At 31.2% G+C, this 27,801-nt stretch overlaps 1 protein-coding gene across 1 annotated transcript; it reads right to left on the reverse strand.

Moving 5' to 3' along the window:
* Positions 1-3,339: 3,339 nt before the first annotated feature.
* Positions 3,340-8,192, reverse strand: LOC143244883 (uncharacterized). The gene is made up of 2 exons (XM_076490348.1): positions 7,689-8,192; positions 3,340-4,255 (listed from the first exon to the last, which is right to left on the reverse strand). The coding sequence occupies exon 1, from the start codon at positions 8,151-8,153 to the stop codon at positions 7,743-7,745; it is 411 nt and encodes a 136-aa protein (XP_076346463.1). The 5' UTR covers positions 8,154-8,192; the 3' UTR covers positions 3,340-4,255; positions 7,689-7,742.
* Positions 8,193-27,801: the final 19,609 nt, after the last annotated feature.

Below are 27,801 nucleotides of genomic sequence, written 5' to 3' on the forward strand. Positions count from 1 at the left end.
GACAGCAATTTTAATAAAGCTTAAAAAGTGTTCGCTTATTCGTGATATTTTCTCTCCACAATAAAAATGTGATGTCTCGTCACAAATGTCGATATTCCAGAACCATGATCCTTATTCCATTTTTCTTGTTTAATGCTCCACAGATAAGTGACTTTTGAGCTTTTATATTATGTATTACACACGCATACCATTTGAACTGTTCATATCGGGTACTTTTAACTGGGGAAAACACAATTTAACAACACCAAGTAACTCTTGATTTCTTTGCAGTTGAGAATTAGACTTTCAAGCCAAGATGTCGTCTATAGTTATAAACGACATTCTCGTATCAGCACTGAATTGTACTATGTTGTTGTTTTTGTTTTTTTATGCTAAACTAATATTAATAAAGCAATGACATTCCTATCTTTATGCGATGAGCAGGAACATATTAACGAATCAGAGTATATCTCACAAAGCAATTTTGACAAAAGTACACTAATGAACATGTAGCTCTCATATTTTCTTAGTATCAGATAGGAAAGCAACAAGAAAGAAGTTTATGGTTTCTGTATATTACATTTTTCCTTAAAATAGTTAACTTTATAATATGCAGATAACTTAAATTAACGACCTTCTAACATCATATAGGTATATTACTTTATCGATGAAATTTTAAAATTCTAAGAAATGTTTCTGATTTTTTTATTACAATGTGCCCAGAATACTCCTCCACCCCAAGCAGAATATGTCGTACATGTTTGTAGCTCTATTTGTCTTTTTTTTACACCTGAATAACTTCTGGATAATCATTCAGCTAGTCTTAATACACTTCTGGCACATTAGACATGTTTAGAAATATAGGTAGCCACAGAGAAAAAATGGTCAAGCTGTTGCTAAGATAGAGCTGTTCTAAAGATCACGAACCGTAGCTACATTCTTGTACAAAAATATATGTACCATTAAATAATTTGTCAGTTATTTTCTTTATAACAACTTGCAGTTATTATTTTAATTAATTTCAATGTGTTGAGCTGTGTATAAGAAGTTCTGACCTTTGCAACGCGATTCTATTGAATATGCTCGATGTTATCATCAGCTGTGTATGTTAAAAGAGTGGCAATCAATCCTATTATTGAATTCAGATGCATAAAGCCCGCATGATAGTAATGGCTATTAGCTGGCTGCCTTTAGAAACTCAAAATTAGTGATGGCGATGCCTGAACCCAAGGATTCTCTTAATTACTTTATAATTCATGTGCCCATAAAATTCTTTCTGAATGTTTTGTTATTGCGTTATTCCAAAAAATACCTCAGAAATTAAAGTACGTTTAATCATTTGTGAACTTTGGAAGTATTTTTTGTTTAAAAAGAGCAATGTAACCCTTAGAGTAAGCGTGAAAAAGCTTAAATCCATAATCTTTAATTACGGAAACGTATTTGTAATGATTAAAACCACTTTAAATTCTTTAAACTTCGAAACTACTAATGAACTTCTAACGGTTTGAAAAGTGTTTGTTTGTTTTGAAATCCGTGCAAGGATATACGAGGGCTATCAGTCCCTAATTTTGTAGTGTAAAACTAAAGGAAAGGCAACTAGTCATCACCACCCACCGCCAACTTTTGGGCTACTCTTTTATCAACGAATAGTAGGATTGACCGTCAAAATATAATGCCCCCACGGCTAAAAGAGCGAGCATGTTTGGTGCGACGGCGATTAAAACCCGCGACCCTCAGATTACGAGTCAAACGCCTTAACCCACCCAGCCATGCCGGGCCGTAATGAATTATGAAAAGCATCAAGTGGAATTGACCGTCACCTTATAACGTCCCGACGGCTAAAAGGACTAGCATCTATGAAGTGATGGGTTCGACCCCACAACTCTCAGATTAAGAGTCGAGTGCCTTAACCACGTGGCCATCCTGGTCAGCTTTAACAGTTTAGTACGATATACTTTTCAATATTGCCTAATGACATCTCGTACCAAAAGACTGAGCAAAAGTTCGAATTTTTTTTATTTTGTTTTGCTTTGTTTGTTCTATAAAACCTTATAAATTTTTATTGCTTATAAATATGTGCGATGTTGGTTTTCTATTTAATAAGAATATTTTGCTTCAGCTCATATATACAAGTTGTGTTATACGTTGTTATCTAAAGAAGATTAGGAACTGTAGACACCCTGCAGTAGTTAGAATGCATAGCACGTTGATATTTATTATATAACAAACAGTTCTAGCTGAAAGAGAGAGACGCCTTCTATAATTTTCAATGCTTGCTCTTACAATATGCATGATAAAATAACATCCATCTTAATTTAAGTAAAAAGTCTTTCTTACAAATTTCGTATACACTTAAACCGCATGAATCAGTTTCTTACTCAATAAATACGAAATCTACATAAAAAAGTAAAGTGTTGAATTCATTAAGTCTGCATGCGTGTTTGTTCTTTAAAAACCATGATCCTGCTCTAGATGTAGCACGTGGATTTGAGTGATTCATTCTAAGCTGCTTTTTGTGATATTTTCTGCGTCAGTAATCCTAAGACTTATAATAATCGATAAAATTTCTCCCTGTTACTGATAAGAATTATCCAAATATTGTATTAAACATTGCACGTTATAGAAACAACATGTTCATTCGTAAGTTTTTCTAACAAAGTGTTTAAATTTTACTTTATTATCATTAATTATAGGAGTTCTGTTAATATTCACTTTACTGGGCAAATATGTATAACCAACTAAAAAATTCTAAGGTGCAAAAGTGTTTTAAAAAAAGTAATATCTTCTTATAGATAAGTTGTAGCTACAGAAAATTGCAATTTCTTATGTGTTTGCTTCATTTAAATTTCTTGTTGAAATTTAGATAAATAAAATTCTATCATAAAAAATTAAACATATTCTAATATTATTTGAGATACTCGAAAATGACACTATGTTTGCTTAGGATTTTATAGAAACCTGACTTGAGATCTTAAAAACTTTTGGGACAAATTACTTTGGAATAGATCTTGTAATTCCTAAATCAAGATGACTAGATGAAAAAGTAGAACACCATTACAAATTGAGATGTTTTTCGCCATTTGATTAATATTTTCTCCTGAATTATCTTTTCTGAACTAATTTTTCAAGTCACAAAGCAGAGAAAATGTATTTTAAGTAAAAATCGAGTGTTTGATATCAGATTAGTCGGCTTTATATATTTCAAACATAATACAATTCGAAATTAAGGATAAAACCCAAATTCAAAATAATTTAATTTTCATCACAACAAATCTCACAAAACATTTTGAACTGCACATGATTTTGTATTACATAATGTTTCATAGTTTGAGTCTAAATGATAAGTTTTAATAAAATTATATCATTCACTACAAATACAGGTAACAACATATGTTTCACGCCATATCCAAAAACCCTTACACAAAGAAATATAATAAATCCTATCATCCGTAGAAAATCATTCTAAATAGAATGAGATCCAAAATTTTTGTTCCCCACATGTTATTTTCGTGTTCTGCAATCATTCCAGAGCATTTAGTTTTTTAATAATCAAAGTAAAAAATCAAGATAAGAGGATCAATAGAATTATTGTTTTGACTTCGTAAAATGAAGATAGTTTTGTCGAAAAACACGAAAATATCTAAAATATTGGAGTTTCAGGACAAATGATTGTGGAAGATATGAATAAAAAAGCAAAATAAAATTTCAAACCCAACATTACTAGAATAAAATAAATATTACATGGAACCGCTTGTTTTCAGAGCTAGGAAATTGAATAGAAAATACTTGTGGGCTTTTATTTATTTATTTATTTAAACAGAAAAAGAAAATTTTCTTCGTCTGTTTAAATAATTCTTTATGTAGGGAGGGTACGTTTTCTCTAAACCTGCATTATTGATAAGTACCATATAGCTGTATGCGTATATATATACTTCTATGTGTAAACACTTTACGACATTGATTCATATCATTAGCTTCGATTATGCAAAATTTAACTGAAGTGGGTATCATATCAGTTCAATAGCTTTTTTTAGGTAATAATATGGAGAAAAAACAACAACACGGATCCTGTACATAATGATCTAGGTAGATCCAACTCATGTACCAGAAAGTACCTGGGATTTAAAGGGCACTTGATTTGAAACTAGAGCGTATACATTATAAGCTTCATAAGTGAAGACCGAAATCGGAATAGCCACCTGTAGAGATAACAAGAACTCTGGCTTGAATCTCGTTTATGCTTAGTTGACACGTTAGTGAGGAATCTCTGTTTCATCTGTAAAGTAGAAATACGTTTAAATTGTACGACAAGTCTAGTAATCTATTCACAAATACATACATATTTGTTTACGCTGAGGTTGCAATATTTACAACAAATAACTTTAAAAGGATTACAACCGTTTCACATTTTCATGTATAATAATAATAATAATATAATAATAAATTTATTAAGCAATAAATTAGACACAAAAAATCAAATATCAATATAAAACCATCAACAAAGAGTTAACTCGTCCTGTGATGGTTAAACACATAATAATGTAAAATCAAAACTTACAAAATCAATATAAAGTTCCCAGAATATTATCATCAGTATTTAAGATCCATTGTTTTAAGTATTTCTTTTGATTAACACGATTAATAGAAGATCTTATACTATAAGGAATAAAATTATGAATACGAGGTGCCAAATAAAGATATTGATGAAGTGTAACTGTTTTACGTGGTGTGGGTACATTAATTGGAAAAAAAGATTGAAGTCGTGTAAAATATGAAGTGACTTTAAAAGGCCTATTAAAAGAAACATGCAATGTAGATAAAGCTAAAAAATATAAATAAAGTTTATCATATGAAAGAGGGAGTTAAATTTACTGAAATCAGTATCAAGCCTATGAGTAAAAATAAGAGAGAAAACACTTTTTTTGCAACTTGTGAATAGGAATTAAAAAAAGTCTTATATGTGCCACCCCAAATTGAAATACAATATTGTAAGAAAGATTGAAAGAGAGCATAATATACACTTAACAAAATATGATAAGGAGCACAATGACTAAGTTCAAAAATTAGCATAGAACTATATTTTAATTTATTAACTAAAGAATTAATATGAAATTGCCAATTTAATTTTCGATCTAAAATAATTCCTAAATATTTAACAGAGGAAACTTGAGTCAATTTGGGACACTTACAATTAGGGTAAGTATAACAATCACTAGAATGATAAAAAAATAGAAGGAAAAGCTGGAATGACACCATAAAGGTTAAACTGAAGAAGAAAAGATTTAGATATATTTAAGGATAAGTCATTACAGAAAAGCCAATTTTAATTTTATTAAGATCACTAGAAATAATGGCTTCATTAATTAGATTTGGCTTACTATAAACAACAGCAATATCATCGGCATAGGCTTGGATATCTCCAAAAAACTGTTGGTAAAGAATATCATTTATATAAATGAGAAATAATAAAGGACCCAGAACAGAACCTTGTGGTACTCAACATTAATTGTAAGCCAATCACTATAATTATTATGGATACAAACTGATTGCTTTCTATTGTGAAAGTAAGAAAAAACCAATCAAAAACAATGCCTCTAAAACCATAATAAGATAATTTATTTAACAATATTTTATGATTAACAGAATCAAAAGCTTTGGCTAAGTCAAGAAAAACAGCAATTGGATGAAGATCAGAATCTAAAGCTTCTGTAATACTTCCCACAAGTTTAGCAACAGCAACCTCCGTTCCAAGCCCAGGCCGAAAGCCAAATTGAGAAGGAGACAAAACTGAATGTCTATCAAGAAATGATAAAATTCTAATCTTCATAGATTTTTCAAATAGTTTAGAGAAATGTATTAATAAGGAAATAGGTCTATAATTCGTAAAATCAGAAATATTACCAGATTTATAAATAGGAATGACCAATGATAACTTTAAAGCATTAGGAAACTTCCCTTGAGTAAAAGATAAATTAATTAAAAAAGTCAAAATTGGTGCAAAAGATTAGCATTAGCTTTCAAAATCTTAACCGAAACACCATCTACACCATTAGACGCTGAATTTGATAAGGAGAAAATATTATTCATAGTTTCAGATACAGTAACAGGATATAGGTAACAAGAAGAAGAAGGAGCAGGAGGCATGCCCTGAGAACAAAATTTAGGATTGGAGCAAGTAGATTTAGCAACATTAACAAAAAATAATTCAAATCAGATAAATCAGTAGTACCAAAATTACAAAATTTCTTATTTTTTTTTTTAACATCAATAATAGAGTTAACAATATTCCAATTCTGTTTAATAGTTTTAGCATTCTTAAACAGGTTATGATAATAAGTCCATTTAGTCTTACGGGTCAAGCTAACAACATAATTCCTTAAACACTTAAATCTAATCTTTAGATAAATATCATCAGGAAATTGATGTACTTTCTTTTTTAACTTATCTCTTTTAATCATTAACAAAACCAATTCACTGGTAATCCATGGCTTAATTTTTCTAAACTTTCGTGACACAGAAACAGTAGTAGTACAACTTTGAATACAATCAGTTAACACTTCAGCAAAATTATCATAAGCAACATTAACATCAGAACAATTCATAACACAGGACCAATCTGAAAAATTCAAACAAGAACTCAATTCATTAAACTTAATCTTTTGAACATTTGAGACATGTTCTAGATCCGATAAAATGTCTATACATAAAACAATTGGAAAATGATCGGTCAAAAACTCTCAACAATATAAGAATAACAATTTTTAATAGTATTTCCACTAATTAAAAAATGATCAATACAAGAATTAGTAACATTGGTTATCCGTGTAGGAGAAGAAATAATAATACGAAGATTGTTCTCAGACAAAAACTTAAAATATGCATTTTTATAACAAACATCATCAAATGCCAAAACATCTATATTAAAATCACCAACAAGTATATTAATATCATATTTGTATAAATTCAATTCTAATGAAAGCTCATCAATAAATTTCAATACAGGCAATCTAGGAGATCGATAAACAACAAAGAGATTAAATTTCTTATTTTGAATCATACAAAATAAAATTAAAGCATCAGACTTAATGTACTGCACTTCTTTTATCATAGTCAGTATCTCAAATTTAACAAAAACTGCCACTCCACTAGCCTTATTTAGACCAGAAGATGAAGAATAAAAGGAGTAACCTGGAATCGAAAAGGAAACAAATCCATCCTCAACAAACCAAGTTTCAGAAAAAGCTATTATATGAAATTTAACAATGCTTGATTGTAAAAAAAACAAGAAATTGGTCAAAATTTTGAGTAAGACTTCGAATATTAACATGTATTAAATTTAAATGACCAACAGAAAAACATTTGGTAAATCAGAAAGAGAAGACAAAGTTGGTGTAACACCAACAATATCATCAAAATCATCAGCCATTGCAGTATTTATAAATTATTAAGATCAATCAAGCAACGTAAAACAATGGGCTGAGTAGTTTCTGATTTCCTAATAAGAATATTACCATTCGATACCCAAAGAAATTTATAGCCAAGATCTTTCTGTTTTCGTTTTGCTTGCATGAAAATATCACGATAATATGGGGAGAGATGTTCGTTAACATAAACTGGATAAGATTCATTACAGACCTTAATATCATTAGTATTAAGAGAGCGAAATTTAGTTTTCTTAAGTTTAAGCAGATCAAATTTAATTTGCTTACGACAAAACTTAACAACAATCTGTCTCGGACTCTTATTTTCAGTTGTTTTCTTTCCTATACGATGAACAGTGTCAATATCTGTAGAGCACAGTCAACCCCAAAAGTAGTTGTAATCTTCTCAACAACTTCTTGCAAATTCTCATCAGGCTTCTCTGGAATACCTCCAATCAAAACATTATAGTTATAAGAATATTGTTCCGCTTCACACATCTTCCTCCGAAAACTTGCCATCTCCTTCCACAATTCTTCATTTTCATGCTTTAATGTTTTATTTTCCTGTTTACACTCCTTAACTTCAGCTCTCAAAGTTGTGATATCCTCACTCATAGTTTCTACCTTCTCTGAATAATATTGAAAGGAAGTCACTAATTCTTCGACCTTTACTTTAATTAAGTGAAAGTCATCAAGTCTTGACAAAATTTCAGTAACTTTTGTCTTAAGCCACTTCATATCTGCCTCCCCCATATTTAAATCAAGCTCACTATTCTCAACAAGATTAACTGTCTCCCCTCTAACGAAATGGACACAGTCCTTCTTAATGGAGTTTCACTATTTAGGCTTAACTTTCTTTTCTCATACAAAAAATCACATTCATAACTTTTCCCAATTTCATTTAAATATTCCAAATCCTGTTCAGTTAAGTTCTTACATCTTAAATGATACCATTTTTGACACTCACCAGAGCAATGAAGGGCTTTATCACCAACTTTAATATAAACTTTACATTGAGCACAAAATCTACGTGGCATACTAGTCAGCAAATGTTGTTTGTGATTTCATTAATATTTCCCCTTATAAATGTTATTCCTAAACCTAATTAAAAATGTATTTAGCTGTGTTAAAATTTAAAAATAATACACTGTTTTATTCTTCGTTTATTTTTATGGTTTAATTTATTTACCATTAAACAAAAATTAATAACTAACTTAAAAAAAATGCAAAAATTGAGTCTGTGTTGTTAGTATAATTCCATAAACAGGATACATTTCCTAGTTAAACTAAAAGCCCAAAATAAAATGCTTTAAAAAGCGGATGTATCAAGCATAAAGCTTTAGGAGGATTTTTGGTCATTACAAATGTCACCAATTTGTGGTTTTTTTGGTGCTTGCTACTCAAGAGAAGACTTTAGTTTGAAACTGTCAACAGATTGTTGCAAGTCGCTGATTCTAAAAGAAGCGTCAGTCGGTTTCGACTGCACATAATCTTTATTTTTCGTATTTAAAAGTACATCCTAAGCACAGATACTTTAAGTGCAGTATTATCCAAATTAGATTAAAATGACTTTTAAGGATATCTCCTCTAGTTTTGCGAGATGGTCATTATAGTTACAAGATTATGATTTTGGAGTAATGGATAGACCAGGTAAAAAAACCTTCAAATGTGATTATTAGAACAGAATTAGAATAAGAAATGCAGAAACTGAAGCAAAACTGGTGATATAAAAGATATAAGAATTGAAAGTGAGAATGAGTTAGAAGTAGATTCAGATTATGTGATTAACGAGCAAAAGAAAGATGTAACAATAAACAATCCACCAAACAGAGTATTCCAGGAGAAGATACAGAATACATGTTACTTTCAGCTATATTATGCAAAAGAGTTGATAATGAAAGGTCATTGCAAATAGCTGTGCTATATACTTAAAATATTAAGTTATTTAAACCTATCACGACGCACACTGTTTGCAGCTTTTACAAAAATATGCAGCAGAATAAGTAAAAGATTCTTTTGGCTGAATATGAGACAAGATATTAAAGATTATAGTGATTCATGCATATAATGTAAGAAACGAAAAACGAGCCTGCAGTTATACATTTGTTTCCTTGTTTAGAATTAAACTCAAAACTACACACTAGGCTATCTGAGGTCCCCCTTCCACGGGTATCAAAACCAAGTTTCTAGCAGTGTGAGTCCGCAAAGAAATTCCCAGTTAGTAGAGCGATAATGAAGCAGTATCCCAGTTAGTGAAGATAATGACTTAGGTACCCCAGTAAAAACACCAGCAGATATAGTGATCCACGACTATAACCATACCCCACATGATCCTATATCAACTTAACCAGAAACGACCCCTGCATCTAGAAGGATACGAGTCAGTTTAGATCCTTAGGTAGTTATATATGAACCCAAGTGTGACACAGATACAGTTAATACTGTTTATATTAATGGCAGAGTAATAGAAACTTCATATGACATGATAAACCACTTACAAAATTGTAATTAAGTTAAGTAGAACAAGCTATATCTATGAATGGCTAATGTATGATATATATGTTTTATTAAGTATCCTAATTATACATTTTAGTAGTAGGTATATTTGTAAATTGACCAAGATATTTTTGTTACTGACCCTACGACTCCTATCATCGATCGTAACCATACAAAATGTAAGTATTGTTCCAGTAGGAAACAAGGTAGAAATTTCATATACTTCGTAAATATATAGATAATTGTTGAAGGCATACAATTTCGGCAGAATGTTCGATTATTGGTCAATCTACGAGAAAAACTAGTAACGTTCGAGAATTTATCTAATGTGAATACTCGAGATAGTTTCGCTGCAGGAAGAGTAGAAACTATGACGTTAAATCATATGATATATTGAAGATCTATCTTACAGTAAGCAGAAAGTTCTGGTTAGGTGATATCATGATGAAACAGGTGATGTGTTATTACACATAAGGATATTAAACACAGTGTGTCAATAATGGATTAAGCTCGTGTAAAACATGTTTTAATAAATTCAGGTGGAAACATTTTGAAATTCTTAATCGAAACTAAGACTACTGTCGATTTGGATTAATTAAATGAGAAGGTAGAACGATAAAGATAGGTATCTAAGGAAATTATTAATTTGATATATGAACAAGTGTTTATAATGAACTAATTAAAACAGACAATAGAATTTCATGAACAAGATATTAAGAAGGTATGTAAAGCCCTAGTAAATATTACTGATGTACTGAAACATACCAGGATAAAATAAAGTGAGTTTCATAAGGCAGGAATTAAAATTATAGCTTTTAACACCAGAATTCAAAATAATTTACAATAACTATCTTGTACTCTATGAAGCAGCAGGGCAGAGTTAGCTAAGTGAGTACGAGCATTATATGTAACTGTAAATAGAAAGTTGAGTTCATACTTCCTACCTTCGAGTAAATTAGAAAAAATGTTAGATAAAATTGAAAGGTGACCCTCCACATTTACAATTTATAATCGCCACACACAGTGGTCAGATTTATATGTATTATTTATATGTTGATGCAAAGATAGCTGCCTTGAAGTCAAGAAATAGCATGTTTAAACTATACAGAACAATAGCCTTACCATTAACATTACACCACTCTTTGGCTTTAACTGTAGAGAATGAAGAACCGTACTTTGCTGTTGCCAGTGATCAGCATGCTTACTTGAAAATGACAGAGAGAGCCATCTGAGTATGTGACCCAAGTGTATTCAATTTGATCCACGGCCAGTATATTACCATACCCCTGAGTTCTAGGAGTGAAACTAAGTATATAAGAGCTCAATTAACTATGGAAGTCCCATATCTGTAACAATTATTAACTGAGAATGAACCACAACTATCTCTGAGCATAAATGTAGAAATATATATAAAAGAATTGACAGATATATTAGAAAAAATACAAAATATATCCACTAGGAGATCCAGAATAAGTATAAAGAATTTCTATAGCACGTATATCAATTATATATCTATATATATATATAATTACCAGCTACAGCAGAAAGAGAGAGGTTAGATAAATGGAAAATATCTAATGCAGCATTAATAGTTTTATGCTTAATAGTGGTTAAAGTAAGCATAATATTATAAATTAAATGAGACAAATAGGATTTAATAACCTTGTGAACATTAGATGGGTTGTGTAAATTTAAAACATATTCTTTTATTCAGCGCCAGCCAACGAAAGGTTGTTTTATTCAAAGGCTACTGAAGTAGTCCAACTAGATGATTAAGACACATATAATTAGGACATAGACTTATTGTATAACAAAATTAAGTAAGTTTAACAAGTCGATGAAGTTAGTTTATTATAAAAGGAACAAGTAAAACTGATAGGTTTAAAAAAAATAAAGAATCAACCAAAGATGACGAATGGTTCGAGATTCAAGAAAATTAATTAACTGAAAACACAATATCAATGATGGTGTACCGAGAATGAAGTACGCGACTACCTAAAGACAAAATACGTCGTATACAAGTCGAATCACGTGTCAAAGTATACTGACATGATGGTGTTAGCAACAGTCATGAATAAGACTTTAACTGTGAATTGTGCTTACAGGAAAAGATGAACTAAACTTACGATAATTGAAATTGAAGGATATGGAGTGGTTAGGACTGATGTCATCAAAGAACTAGCTGTCAAAGATGTATATACAAGATGGAGAAACACGTATTGTTTCAATGCTTCATACCCTGAAGAGTCGTAATGAGAGAAGATCGCAGTGCGCAGACGGTTTTCATGTGATTAGATGGTTGGATGACAATTCTAATTTCCATGACTTAGTGGATTTGTATCGGGATATTTGTAGATACACAAAAATCTACATCAAAGGTGAAGAAAAGACCCAACTCCTAAACTTCAAACTAGATGTCAGGTGCATCAACTTCGAAACTGTTAATGTCTGCCTTACATTTGTCTTGTGTACATTGAAAGGATCTATTGTGAGAGACCTGGCATGGCTATGTGGTTAGGGCGTTCGACTCTTACTCTGAAGGTCGCGGATTTGAATCCCCATCACATCAAACTTGCCAGCCCTGTCAGCCGAGGAACGTGATAATTTTACGGTCAATCCCACTATTCATTGGTAAAAGAGTAGCCCAAGAATTGGCAGTAGGTGATGGTGACTAGTTGCCTTCCCTCTAGTCTTACACTGCAGGTAACCCTTGTGTAGCTTTGCGTGAAATTCAACAACAAACAAACGATTGCAAGTACAACTGGTACACACATAAATATTGTGCTAACTGGAGGGTGTGTGTGCCATATGACTGGATCTTTCACAGTGATTGATGGACTTTCTGCTATTTTCATGCAGAATTCTGAAGGAGTGAAAAAGCACTAGAGTTGTTTAAAATGAATAATATATGTATATATGATTTCCTGTACTCTGTTATTTTCTATATGTGTAACGCAAGTGTAATAAATATAATCTGATTGTTCTTTGTGGAATTACTTTAAACTAATAAAACCTATTACGGATACTAGATAAAGAAATATTAATGCTTGGTTATTAACCATGACAAATGTTATGACATATAAAAAGTAATGTTGATAGAAAGATTAAGTGTTGATGTATTGTATATACCTATAGTGAAGCAATTAGAAGTAGTAGAAAATTCATACAATTGACCTGATAATCAGATTAAAATTGAGAAAAACAATAAAGAATGATTTTGTTTTTCATGTCCATGCAAGGAAGATGACATATGAAAAATCGCTTAATTCTAGCTTAAAACAGGCAAAATATAGCTGAAAATCTAGCTAGAAAAAGAGTTATGGAGAAAATCTAATGCTCATAGCCATTACAGCAATGCTTGGTAGAAAGGAAAATCCCAGTGTAAGTAAACCACGAGTTTGACAGTTTTGAACTTGTGATGCTGTTCTTTTAGCACAATGGAAGCTATGAAAAAGTTGGTGTTAACTATCATGGTTGGAACCCTTAAAGCAGTGTTCATTACGGATTTGGTGCAGACATCCGAGTTAGAAGGTTACAGGTTCAGTGCTTCCAAAAAACAACCAATTAATTTCATCATTATGTTAATTACCTGGTATTTGAAAACATTGTTGTTTATATTATACGAACATTTGAAATAATTGACAATAGCCAGTTTTAATCTATCTTACAGCAGCCACAGATTTATTTTAAATCAAAGATAGGCTAGAGGTTTTGTTTGCGTAAACATTTCCATCAGGAGTATCAATTCATAACAATTTCACACAGAACATACTAATTGTCTAAAATATCTAGGAGAACACCAGTCACCGTGTTAATTATAAAAATAAAAACGTACTCTTTTTACCTTCATGTCATTTGTCATGAACAAAAAAATAAATAAATAACTTACTGATTATTCATATATTTTCTATTATAAGCTGATGAAACATTGAAACTGTTTCATAAACGCAATCTCGAATATGTGTCAAAGATGATCACGTGGTCCCTCATGTTGTAAATGAAGATTATGACATCATTGTCTTAATAACGTCAACATTGGTTACAATACAGAGGTTGTCACTGTTTTAGGGGATCGTCACGTATTATTATTATCCAAACTATCAGTTCACTAATATTTAATAAAAATTTCAAAGTTTCTATTTTCTATGGATTATTACTTTAAGCTTAAACCATACCTTACAAATAAAGCACACAAAACTTTGCAGCCATAATTCTATGTCATTGAAAGCCATTAAATAAGAATAAATTGCAAAGTTTTCTTTGATCTGTAATATTTCAGTCAAACTTTGACACTTCTCTATTTTCAGGTGATCATCACGTGATCACTCACGTAATAGTTGAAGATAAGATTGTTCTTTTGTCTAATAACTACTGTATATACTTGTTTATCACATCAATACTCACATAGAAAAAGTACCACAATATAAAAAGTTAGTTCACAATCACAATCGTAAAAGTAACCTTTAGTTACAAATCATGTAATTATTCTTTGATTATTTCTAAATAATAAATATCACCATTTTATCAAGCAGCCTGCTATTACATAGATCAAAATTGGTCATTGTCAATGATTTGAAACCTTCGTCAAATATATAGCAACAATATTTTCAAAAATGAGATAATTAAAATAATTATGAAATCTTACATATTGAAGTAGAATCTTTTTTTTTTTTCTAAGCTGATTGACACAATCTGTCTATTTGCTATATGTTGGGCGCAGTATGCAATAAATGTAGCGAACCCATCCAATATTGAGAATATATAATTAGTATTTTCTATGGCTATGTAATGAACTTAGGTAAATAGACACAATATTTTATCTTTAATAATTACATTTTAGAAACATGTACTTATTTAAATACATAAATTGTATTTAACTGATATGCTTCACTACACATTTACAGTTTTGTAAGTTGAACTACTTTAAATATATTGTAAATGCGTAGATAATAAGAGTGTATTATAATTTATTTTTATATTAATAAAAGTGTTCTCGTAAATGTTAGATATATTATAAATACGTAGATAGTGAAAATGTGTAGTAATTAACTTTCATTTTGATAAAATTTTCTGTAAATACATTGTAAATGTCACACGTTTAAGTAGAATAGAACTTTCATTTAATTCTTAACGGATTTACTTTACTATGTAACAACGGAAGTACAATATAGACTGTACACTAGATTGTATGAAAACTATTTTAAATCACATGTATTTCAGGATGTTATGCTGTTAGAAGGACAATGTAGAAATTTCTTTACGCGCTTAAATTATTATACTTTCAAAAAGTTAATATTATGTGTCTAACTTTGAACGTTGTATATACATAATCGACGAATATGTGAGATCTAGATTGAAACTTAGTATAATAGACGTAACAGCTTATTTAAGTTGTAAACATACCAGATATATCAAACGTGAAAGAAAAGGTATATGTTCTCTTTTAACATCAGAAACTGAAATGGAATTTGTAGGTTGTTTTTCCGTTTTGTATAAACGATCGAAATACTAGTTATTTTTGGTGCATTTCCTGTTTTTTTTTTGTCTAATAGATTTGTTTCATTTACCCATAAACAATTAAATATTCTTTATCAATGTTCTCTCCTTATCAATAAAAGTGTTAATGCCCATACCAGCTGTTTGACATACATAATTAAATATTCCTTAATGTGTGACACTTTAAAAGTCTTGGTTTGCATATTAAAGGTCAGTTTTAAACCATAACTAAAGTGCATGGCAGATTTAGTTTTCAATTTTTTGTATAATTTTTAAAATATAGAAAATTTTGATTACTTGTGTGAAGTAAATATTAATTACAGTTTATTAAAATTATCACAGTAGCCATTACTTGTATAAATGAATATTAATTAGTGTTTATTATCATAGTATCCAATGTTCCTTGTTACACATACTGAATTGTTATCAAAACTTTAATCACTTCGTTCTTGGACGAGCTATGTAGTATTGAAAAATATATTTGTTCATTCCAGATATATTATCTTTCTCCATCACTTGTAATATCATTCAAACACGTTAAGTTAAATAACTTTATTTTAGAATTTAATATATTCATGTCACTGAAATTCTTTAAACATTTGACTCACAATTAAAAGATTAAGTTTAAATTTTTGATAGGCAACTATTTAGGCTAGCCGTTGGAACTTCAACTTTTACCACAGGTCACATTTATTTAAATGAAGGTACAATCGCGAGTGGAACACACAAGACACCAACTCGAGGAGATTGCATAAAGTGTCGATTGTTTGTTTGTTTTTTTAATTTCGCACAAAGCTACTGGAGGGATATCTGTGCTAGTCGTCCCTAATTTAGCAGTGTAAGACTAGAGAGAAGGCAGCTAGTCATCACCACCCACTGCCAATTCTTGGGCTACTCTTTTACTAACGAATAGTGGGATTGACCGTAACTTATAACGCCCCCACGGCTGAAAGGACGAGCATGTTTGGCGCCACGGGGATGCAAACCCGCAACCCTCAGATTACGAGTCGCACGCCTTAGCATGCCAGGCCATAAAATGTTGATCTTTAAAAACATTTTTAAAGAGACAATTACAACACTTACATTAGTTGTTAACTTGATTAATTTCTTAGAAATTTCCAATAGTTCCTTTATTATTCTTAACAACTCTTCAGTTACTGAATTACTAAAGGTATACTCATATGTAGTCAGGTAATTAGCTATATTATATATTTAGTTTCTTGGTTACATTGACTGATTGAGAGAAATAGCATTTGTAACTTTTAAATCAAACTTTATAGTAGCGAACTGGCTTTTTTAAATATTAGTTACCTTCAACATCATGAACATGTTAGTTGCTTTTTTACCAAAGAACTGAACTGCAAAGAACTTTTCAATTAAGCTGAACTTTTGTTTTGGAAACAACAACTGAATTTTAGTTTCCAACATGAATTTTAAATGATTTAACACGACTTTTCAAGTAGTGTTCATAGTTACCCACAAGTAGTTCTCACTTTTTCTTGATTAATTTCTGCAATTCACTATACTTCACACAAGGAAAACCCTAAACTCTGTTGTGAATACTGAATTGATGGCCTTCTAATTTGAATGACGATATCCCAATGTATAATGGATATTGCCTCAAGAGTTTAGACAATGGTAATTTACCCCAAATCTTTCATAATTTTCACTACATTAAGAGGTTAGTGTTATCAGTTCATCATTGCCAAAATCATGGGTTATCATAGTACTGCTACTAAGAGTAACTATGATAACTATGAGCATTGGTAGTTCTTAATAGCTTTTCCGTCTTTCTTTTGTTTGTTGGTTAACTTTGCCTATTTGAAGCTAGAACTAGATAATTTCTTGCATGTCACCTTCCTTGCGTGGATGTGAAGATCAAAATTTTTCTTTGCTGCATTTCTAAATTTTTATTTCATTATGGGAGGAATTCTGTGAAATATGTACTATTCCTGATTGCCTCACTTCTCCCTTCTATATGGAAATATTTATCTCTGGAGAAAAATGTCATCATAAAACTCTGCTGTTCCTCTTCCTTTCTCATGTTGAGAAATGTTTACAATAAACATTCACATTAACCCATAAGTGACCTATAAAAAAAGTAATGTTATTCATCGTGCATAATAATCAGAACATTAATATATATTTATCTGATGTTCCTAATAGGTTTTAATAGATTATAAGTAATTTTACAAACAACCATAAAATTATTTTTTCTTATAGTTACATTACACATATAACAAATAACAGAATACTAGAGGATATATTATTTATCTTAAACAACTTTAATTATTTTCCCAATTCTGAATTCTACTTCAAAATAGCAAAACATACATCTATCACTCTAGATAATCCAGTCATGTAGAACAAATACCTTCCATTTAGCACAATGTTTTCATGGGAATCAGTAATTTCCTCAATGGATCTTTTCAATGAATTAAAGACGATGGTATGGCAGACACTTAATGTTTTTAAAGTTGAGACACCTGGCATCTAGTCTGCACCTTCGGATTTGGGTCTTTTTTGCCCTTGATGTAGATTTTCGTGTATCTACCCATATCTCGATGCAAATCCTCTAAGTCACGGGAACTATTACTGCTATAAAGCCATCTAATTACATGCAGATCATCTGTGCACTATGTTGCTGCAAGTCATCGATTTTGTCTGCAAATGAATATTTAGGATATGGAGTATGGAAACAATATGTGTCTCTACACCCTGTGTACACATCTTTGCCGGCTAATTCTTTGATATATAAGTCTCAACTATTCTAAATTCTTCAATTTCAATAACGGCTGGTTTAGTTTCTCTTTTCATGTAAGCACAATACATAGTTAAAGTTTGATTCATGATCCTTGTAAACGCCATCATATCACTATACTTTGGATTCAGTTTCACCGAATTCGTAACTCGGCACGTACACGATGAGTTCTATCTTTAGTAAGTCTTGCACTTCACTTTAGGTGCACTTTCCTAAGATATCTCGTTCCCAATTTATTAAATTTATCGAATATCGAACCGTTTGTTGTCGTTGGTTAATAATTTGTGTGTTTTTTTTCCAAACCTGTCAATTTTACTTCTTAATTTTAGTTTATTATACTAACTATATAATCATTTAACCTCCACCGATTCGTTAAACTAACTTAACTTTGTTAACAGTATAAACAATCACTTATGTCCAAATAGACGTGCCTTAGTCATTTAATTGGACTACTTCAGTAGCCTTTGAATAAAACAATCTTTCGTGGGCTAGAGATGAATAAAAAATATCCTCTTTGAATTTGCACAGCCCAACTAATATTCATAACTTTATAAAAGCCAATTTGTCCCATTTAATGTATAACATTATGCTTACTTGTACCACAATCAAGCATAAAACTATCAATGCTGTATTAAATATTTTCCATTTATCTAGGCTCTGCATTTGTACCTTCTAATTGATGTACATGCTGTTGAATTTCTTAATACTTCTTCCGGATCTCTTAGGGGATAAATTTTGAATTTCTTCTAATAAACCTGTTATGTGTTCCTACATTTATGCTCAGAGTTAGTTGTGATTCCTTCTTAGTTGATAATTCTTACAGAACTGGTATTTCCACATTTAATTTTGTTACTATATGCATACTTTTGCTCGTAAAACTCGAGAGCAATGTAATACATTGGCTATCGGTCAAACAATTACTAGCTATCTTAAATATCAGTATATTTTAGTTTGACTACTTAAGTTTCATAACCACATTGATGTACTTTTCATACAAGTGATAAGATAGTTCATTCCTTGTATTAAATAACGTAGTCCACGTGGTCAATGGCTTATAAAAATAGAGTGGTTTAGGAAAATTTATTCTCTTTACACACAAATCTGATATTCTAAATTTCTGCAAATATTTCTTAGTTACAAGTTACAATAGGCACTAAATAAAATGGAGTCAGAAACTCAAATGGATCTCTATATATGTATTAACAGGTTTTTATTCTGTTATTTCCAAGTAAGTATGCTGATCACTGGCAACAGCAAAGTACGGTTTTTCATTCTCTACAGTTAAAGCCAAAGAGTGATTTAATGTTAATGGTAAGGCTTTTGTTCTGTATAGCTTAAACATGCTATTTTTTTACTTCAAGGCAGCTATCTTTGCATCAACATATAAATAATACATATAAATCTGACCACTGTGTGTGGCGATTATAAATTGTAAATGTGGAGGGTCACCTTTCAATTTTATCTAACATTTTTTCTAATTTACTCGAAGGTAGGAAGTATGAACTCAACTTTCTATTTACAGTTACATATAATGCTCGTACTCACTTAGCTAACTCTGCCCTGCTGCTTCATAGAGTACAAGATAGTTATTGTAAATTATTCTGAATTCTGGTGTTAAAAGCTATAATTTTAATTCCTGCTTTATGAAACTCACTTTATTTTATCCTGATATGTTTCAGTACATCAGTAATATTCACTAGGGCTTTACATACCTTCTTAATATCTTGTTCATGAAATTCTCTTGTCTGTTTTAATATGTTTCTTATAATAACTTCTTCAGAAATCAAGTGAATAATCTCCTTAGACACCTATCTCTATCGCTGTGCCTTGTCATTAATTCACGCAAATGGCCTGGCATGGACAGGTGGTTAAGGTACTATACTGAGGGTTGCGGGTTTTAATCGCCGTCGCACCAAACATGCTCGCTCTTTCAGCCGTGCCGGCGTTATAATGTGACAGTCAATCCCACTATTTGTTATTAAACGAGTAGCCCAATAGTTGGCGGTGGGGTGGTAATGACTAGCTGCTTTCCGTCTAGTCTTATACTTCTAAAGTATGGATGACTAGCGCAGATAGCCCTTGTGTAGCTTTGCGCGAAATTAAAAAAACAACAACATAATTCACATAATTCTTTGATGGTCACAGTTCCGAATAAGAATTTCAAAATGTTTCCACATGTTTATTAAACCACGTTTTCATCATATTCGATCATGCTAGTTTTACATTAAATCTCTTATCTCATCACGTATTCGTATCAAATGAATTTTCAAACGTTACTCGTTCTTCTCGTAGGGAAACTAATATTCCAACATACTGTGGAAGTGGTATGTCTTAAAAAATTCTCCATTTATATCCCGATAATATGAAATTTCCTTCTTTAACAAAACTATACTTGTCTTTTACTTTAACTCATGCATAAAGTTACTACCTCTAACATCCAGTGAATACTGTGGTATACCGTGTCTAGTTACTATGTTTTTCACAAATTCCTTCGCAATTGCTTCTACTTCCTGATTAGGTAAGCATATTGCCCAAAGAAAATTAAGTGGGTAATCTGCGATCACTAATACATAATTGTTTCTTGCATAAGACGTAGGTAATGCGTCTGTTATATCCACAGCTGCTAAATGAAAAGACAAGGTTAAATTCGGCATTTTTTGTAAGATACCATTCTTTAAGTGCTGGTACCTTCCAGTGGCACAGCAGTGAACTTCCTGCTGTACAAATAAGTGTGAAACTTTTTAATTCCACGCATCAAAATTAAGCAGTCCTGGTCTATCACTGAATAATTTATTTCAGCCTTTCCCAATTGTCTACTCTAATATGCTATAAGATATTCCTTTCCATTTTTGTTGAAGTGAGATAATAATGCAACTATAGTCAAACCTATATCACCTGTGTTTAGAATAAACACTTTACTAAAATCTTGTTAGCTTGGAACTGGTAATGCCAATCTCTTAATTTATCGATTGTCTCCTGTCTTTTACCTTTTCACCAGAATTGTATTTATTTCTCGGTAAACTCACTTAAGGGTTTCGCCAGTAATGCAAAATTTAGCATAAATCTACAAATCATACAAATTCTAGAAACGCATGAATATCTTTTACTGTTTTAGGCATTGAGGAAGTCTCACGAACCACTATTTTTTTATTTTTTTGGCTCAGGTTTAACACCATCTATGGTTACTAAATTACCTAGATATTTTATTCCTTTTTCCAGAAACCAAAATTTACTTAGTTTAGACTTTACGTTTGCTTTCCATTATCTATCAGATACATGTCTTAATCTGTCATGATGTTTTTTAAAACTTGCAGAAAACACCATGACATCATCCAAATAACAAAAGTATTCTGAATTTTGCAAGTCTAATAATTCAACATCCATTAATCTCTGGAATGTTGAAGGTGTGTTGCATAAACCAAAGGGCATTCTATTAAACTGATGTTCGCCTGAAGTTTTAGTTCTCCTTTCCTTTTCTATCTGTACCTGCCAATACTTACTTTGTAAATTCATAGGTGAAAGTATTTACTCTTACCTATCTGTCTAATATCCTGTGGATATTAGGTAACGGATAGATATTTTTTACTGCTGTTCCATTCACTTTTCAAAAAGCCACACAGAACCTTAATTTACCATTCTTCTTAGAAACTAATACAACTGGAGATGCATATTAACTACTACCATCCTCTGTTACTCCTTGTTGAAGCATCTTTTTTACGTATTCCCGTAATTTTACTTGGTGCTTCTCTGGTACTCTGTAGAATCTCTGTGCTCATCCATCTCTTGCGTATGTTTCATCTTATTGGTACAAACAAACTTTAGGGTCAATTTCTTCTACATATATATCTCTATACTTTTCTAGTGACGTTATCAGATCTTTCTGATGCTTGTTTCCTATGTTTCTTATGAGAGAATATCAAACTGTATTCTTCCTTGTTGTACCTATTTTTGGTATTCTTAACACCATGCTGTCATACCCCAACTAATTTTTCTTTACTGTTAGTCTCACCTATTACTGTATGCTTAAACAGTATTACTTTTTCTTCATTTAAATGTAACACTTTTAGAGCACTGGATCTCTCTCGGACACTTTACTACTATTACAAGCAACTACATAAACTCATGCTTCTTCTCTCTCAATGGGTTCAACTAAAACTATTCGTTGCTCTTGAATTCAGTTACTGTATCTTCAGCGATAAATTGATTTCTAGTAGGTATTTTACTTACTTTAACTAATTTTACAAATACTCTTTCTTTCTGAGGGATCTGATTATTAGTTCTCTGTTTTAACGTCTTATTTGCTACTTTATTCTGTCTTACTTTACTATGAGTTGTTTTACTATTTGTTTTATTACAACTAAAACAACTATCATTTCTGCTAGACATAGAGCTTTTCTGTTTATTTTTATTCGACAGATTTCTTTTTCAACACTTAATATTCCTAGTAAACCAACTGTGTTGAGTGTCATTATACTCTAGCAAATAAGCTCATTTGTATTTAGATATTTGATCTTTAGTCTTGCTAATGCTAGCATTAGATGTCTGAGTTTTAGCTATAGTCAGCAGGAAGGTATTATTTATATTAACCATTGCACGTAAGTCTGAAGATTCAACTTCTTCAAAACTTAAGATTTTCATTTTTACACGTAGCTTACTAAAGGTGAAAGATATTTTAGAATAATAAGTCTTTTAGAAATCCTGCCCTGTAATGACATCTGCTTGCGGATAGAAAGTGAGTGTTCTAATTGTAATTCTTTTAATTTCAACCGAACCTTATATTTACCTCGTGTCTTAACAGAATAACCTGTTACAGAAATTAAAATACTTTTAGAAACTTTCGTCCAAGCATTATTTAGCAATTTTGGATTAATATCCGCCAATAATGTAGTCAGTAGCGAAGATCAAGTGCCTATTTCAACCAATACCAACAATTTATTTTACTAGAACTACTGGTGCTACTTCATTAACACTTCACACATTCAATCTTTTATTCCACACTACTGGAAATAACCTCTATTTTTGCTATTTAATTTCAATGGAGATACGTTTTTTTTTATTCTTCTACGAATATAGGGCCATTATTATTTCTTTAGAACTTTCTTCCGAAAGTTCCAGTCTTTGGGACTCTTCTGCCGTTTATAAGCGTCTGCAATTTATGACTATGTGGCTTTTAATACCAGAATTAAAACACGCTATCTGTTCGTTTCGCTTTTGTTTTAGGAAACTAATCTTTGCTATGAGGCTAGCCTTATCATAGTTATAACGCTGAAAGTCGTCAGACTTACCATGCGTATTTTGTCTGTTTCATTAGATTTGTTATTCCTTACAATACTTATAGCAGGGGATTTAAGCCTGTGTATCTTTTTTGGGTGTTTTTTTTTCGTAGCTTTTCTCAGATAGCTATTTTGACCAAGTTGAGCAAGGTTGCTTCAGGCATATTTGCTTCATTTACATAACATTTTGCGGCATTGCTCAACAACACTTGCTCATAATCAGATTTTGAAGTGTCCTGCATTAATAGCTGATTTAAGTGTACATAAGCTCTGCATAACCTGTTTCCTAATTTCTTTAACTTATGCTAAATACTTTGACGGATTTTCTTCATTTCTGAGTTACATTGCAAATTTTTGTCTGAATCACATCAGGTGTCTCTTGCTTTCTATATTCTTCTTTTAATGGACATACTAAATACTGAAATTATATGGTTTCACACAGTTCTAACAGAGAGCTTTGCTTTTCCAGTTGTTCTCAATAAAAAAAATATATATATTTTATTTTTGAGCATCAATCCAGCCCAATATTCTGGCAGCTTCATTTGAAGCATCAGTAAAAACTTTGACATCCTCGTTGACTTTTCGTCATTCAATAGTATAGTACTCATTAAATGCATGGTACTGCATGAATCTAAGGATATGAGTTGCTCTACTGCAGCTTTGTAATTAGAATCAGTTATATCGATCATAGGTGTGTACCATAGAGTTTATACTGAGATTTTCCTTTTCTCTAAGCATTGCTATGATATCTGTGAATGTTAGTTTTTCTCTATAACTTTATCATCTTTCTATAGCTAGTTGGTTAACATTACTTTACCTAGAACTAGACAATTTTTCGTTTGCTATCATTTTTTTGCTTTGTGCTATTCCTTTTCACTTCGATGCAACATAGTTTAGCTGATTATATAATATTTATTAATAATCAATACTTGATTCATGTGGCATGTTCAGCTGATATCTTTTTAACTGCTTTTAGGATTGGCATGGCCAGGTGAGTTAAAGCGTTTGACTCCTAATCTGAGGGTCACGGATTCGAATCACCGTCGCACCGTCGTTTAAAGCTCAAACGTTGAAAACTACAGGAGGTGTTCCTTCTAATGGATCTCATCTTGGTGGCTCACTTGCCACGAATTGTGCTTTTCGTACTATAAAGCAACTGCTTCCGACTCCCCAGTGAGCTTTTATTCTTAATCATTCAACAGTACAATTTTTGCAACACTACGAAGCACCATCGTTAAGGAAGATGTTCAACTTTTATTATTTATATTTCGAAACAATAATCATTGTTTTCAAATGTTTTCTAGACTGTCTTTCATTCAAACTTTCTATTTTCGTGTCCTGATTATCTGCAGAGGTGTTTTGTATAAATCTATGTAATTTTCCTCTGCTTACATCGTGATCACTGAAACGTTTTGCATATTGTAACTTCCTTGACCAATTCAAAACATTTTTTTCATAATGTAATCACGGGTTTTTAAGATTTATTTCAATAAATAACTTTGTTACCGTAATTAAATTTTAATAACACTGAACAAAACTATTAATTGCTTATTTTGAATCGTAATATTCCATTGGACTTAAAACTTTCTTATTACTTAACAATGTCATTTTAAAATAACACATCATATATTTGAATTGTAAATTTCTACTAAGATTATTTGAAACAACTCTGCTGGTATTACAGACCAATAAACGGGACAGAGAGAACAGTATATATGTAAAAACGGCTGGTATTGGTTGAGAATTTTTTTTATGTAGAGGAGCGAACAACGTTTCGACCTTCTTCGGTCATCGTCAGCCGTTTTTTACATATATATTTTTATCTAAAGGTGGGTTTTCTCGTCATCACAGATAAGACAGAACAGTCTTTTTACTAACACGTTTTCCAGTCACACCGAACATCCTCGCCCTTTCAGCCGTGGGAGCGTTAGAAATGTGACGGTCAATTCCACACTTCATTGGTAAAAGAGTAGCCCAAGAGTAGGCGGAGAATGGTGATGACTAGCTTCCTCCCCTCTAGTCTTACACTACTAAGTTAGAGACAGCAAGAGAAGATAGCCGTTGTGTAGCTTTGAGCGAAATTCAAAATCAAACAATCAACTGTTTTAATTTCTGACTGAATTTATTTATATATTTCGTAAATTGAATACTGTTACTTTGCAAACTAGAGCTTTCAAGATATATCATTTAAGTTTTACCAAAATTTATATTATATTTATTTGGTGTTACATATAATTTATTTGACGAGTCTGAGTTATTATGTTACCCACGCTACGCATTACTATTTCAAATAACCGAACATTTGAATTCGAATTTCTAAGTTAATTAACTGTTAATATTTTACAAATTTATGGTATTTGCTGACAACATTGATACGCACAATTTTCTTTTTTTAACGCAAATATATTTTAATATACACACAAACAAACCAACAATGCAATTTATAATAATGCAATTTGTAATAGTTATTACAAATGATATTTTTATATATAGTGGTTTTACAAACTTAAATACGATAATAACTTTTATATCTTGTCTATAATTGAATATTTTGTCGACGATCCAACTCTGCGAAGAGCAAATTAATTCTGAACTGATTATGTTACACCTCGCTTGGGCTAACGATGTCTTTTCTTAAATAGCCTCACACCGGGTGAAAGTTTACTCCTTCCAGCAAAGATATTTAATGTCCTCGTAGAAATAATAACGTTCAAAGTAATTCACTGAAGATGAACGATTTGTAATATTAAAACTCTATAAACGTTCTATATCAGATCTTCTAGTGTTCCAATCAATAGGCATTAATCACAATTATAGCTTCCGAGACCTACAGCTGTCCAATAATAAAAATAATTTGTCTCTCGGGTAGACATTTCTAATACGAATCATGTGAGTTTGTGGAAATTTCAACAATTTTTAGAGTGCGTAAAACAAATATTGTTGATTTTTAATCTCAAGAACTTTCTAGAAATTTTGAGAACAGGCGGGACTTTCGAAAAACACAGTCAAGAATATAGGCCAAATGGAAAATGAAAACTATATAGAAACAAGCGGTAAATGCGTTTGTTTTATAAGTTTTTTTTTCATTGTTCTTCTTCATTATAAATTAATATTCTTATCAGTTACGTGTGCCTCCTTCCTTCGGTAGGTCTGAAGGAAAATGATGGTGGGCGTTGTATGGATTACCCACTATAGAAGAAAGTAATAGTCATTTCAAACAAGCTAGAGCTGTTTTGATTTGATAAACAAAATATGTTTGGCACTATTTTTAAGGTCTAGGTCGATGAATCCGACCAATGACCTTACTCGACACCATGATAGTCAATCGGGCTCTAAAATCGGAAACTTTCGCTATTAAGTATATATATAGAAAGATACCAATCCTCTCTTCAAGCTTGTTTGCGTGTGTGGCAGTGAAAATGAGACTGATTTGTTGTGTGAACTGAGAGTTCGAATCCGACCTCCAGCGATTTAAACATTAAACAGGTATTTGATTTGGCATTTAATTTGTTTTGTATCAAGTTTAATGGAAAAAAAAATCTGTAAAAATTTAGTCGGACTGGAACATTTTAGTTACATAATAAAGACCATCAGCTTAGACAGCTGGGTCACTCCAGCTTGTAAAAACTATGTGAATATTTCAGTATACTTAATGGCAAATGCTCCAGAATTTAATGCTGAATTTTCTGCAAAAACACTTTATGAAAAAAAACGGTCTTCGGATTGAGATTCAAATCATAAAATGCATCAGTAAAATATTATTCAGGGCATTTTTGGGCGTTGCAATTAATAAGTTATCCATGTATGTTTTATTGTAAATATTACTGTACTTAGTAATAAATTCAAAAAGAAAATATAGTTGTAATTACTAGTGGCAAAATATTAATTCAAACAAATACTTTTATTCTTAAATAATTTTTACATTGCTTGAAGCTACTGGAAAGTAAAATAACAAGATTAAATAAAATACTAGTAATAAAAATACAGTGACACGTAGACTCCATTAGAGCCAATGTACTGTTTGTGGTGTAAATATATATATATATTTAAAGTATTTTATGTTTAAGATGTCATACATTTAGAATATAGATTATTCTAAGCTGTAAACAGTTTAAACAAGACTTCAGAGCAGTATTGTTTCTTTCATAAATATATTTAATTATATCTTCTAAAGTACGTAAACATGTAATTAGTTACACGTTACCAGATTAACATGAAATATTGAGGAATAACATCTGCAGACTACAAATGTCATAAATGATAAAATAACATAGTTTAAAAAAACTATTAAACTTTATTTATTAAATTAACGTGCATGATTAAGGAAATAAATGCAAATAATGAGAATTGGAAATAAAAATAAAACATTCAAGAA

This window comes from Tachypleus tridentatus, chromosome 2 (genome assembly GCF_004210375.1).
Source record: "Tachypleus tridentatus isolate NWPU-2018 chromosome 2, ASM421037v1, whole genome shotgun sequence".
NCBI classification, from domain to species: domain Eukaryota; kingdom Metazoa; phylum Arthropoda; class Merostomata; order Xiphosura; family Limulidae; genus Tachypleus; species Tachypleus tridentatus.

Bases quoted from the DNA above. Each gene is read 5' to 3' on its own strand.
- LOC143244883 (XM_076490348.1), bottom strand. From the start codon at position 8,153: ATGGGGGAGGCAGATATGAAGTGGCTTAAGACAAAAGTTACTGAAATT.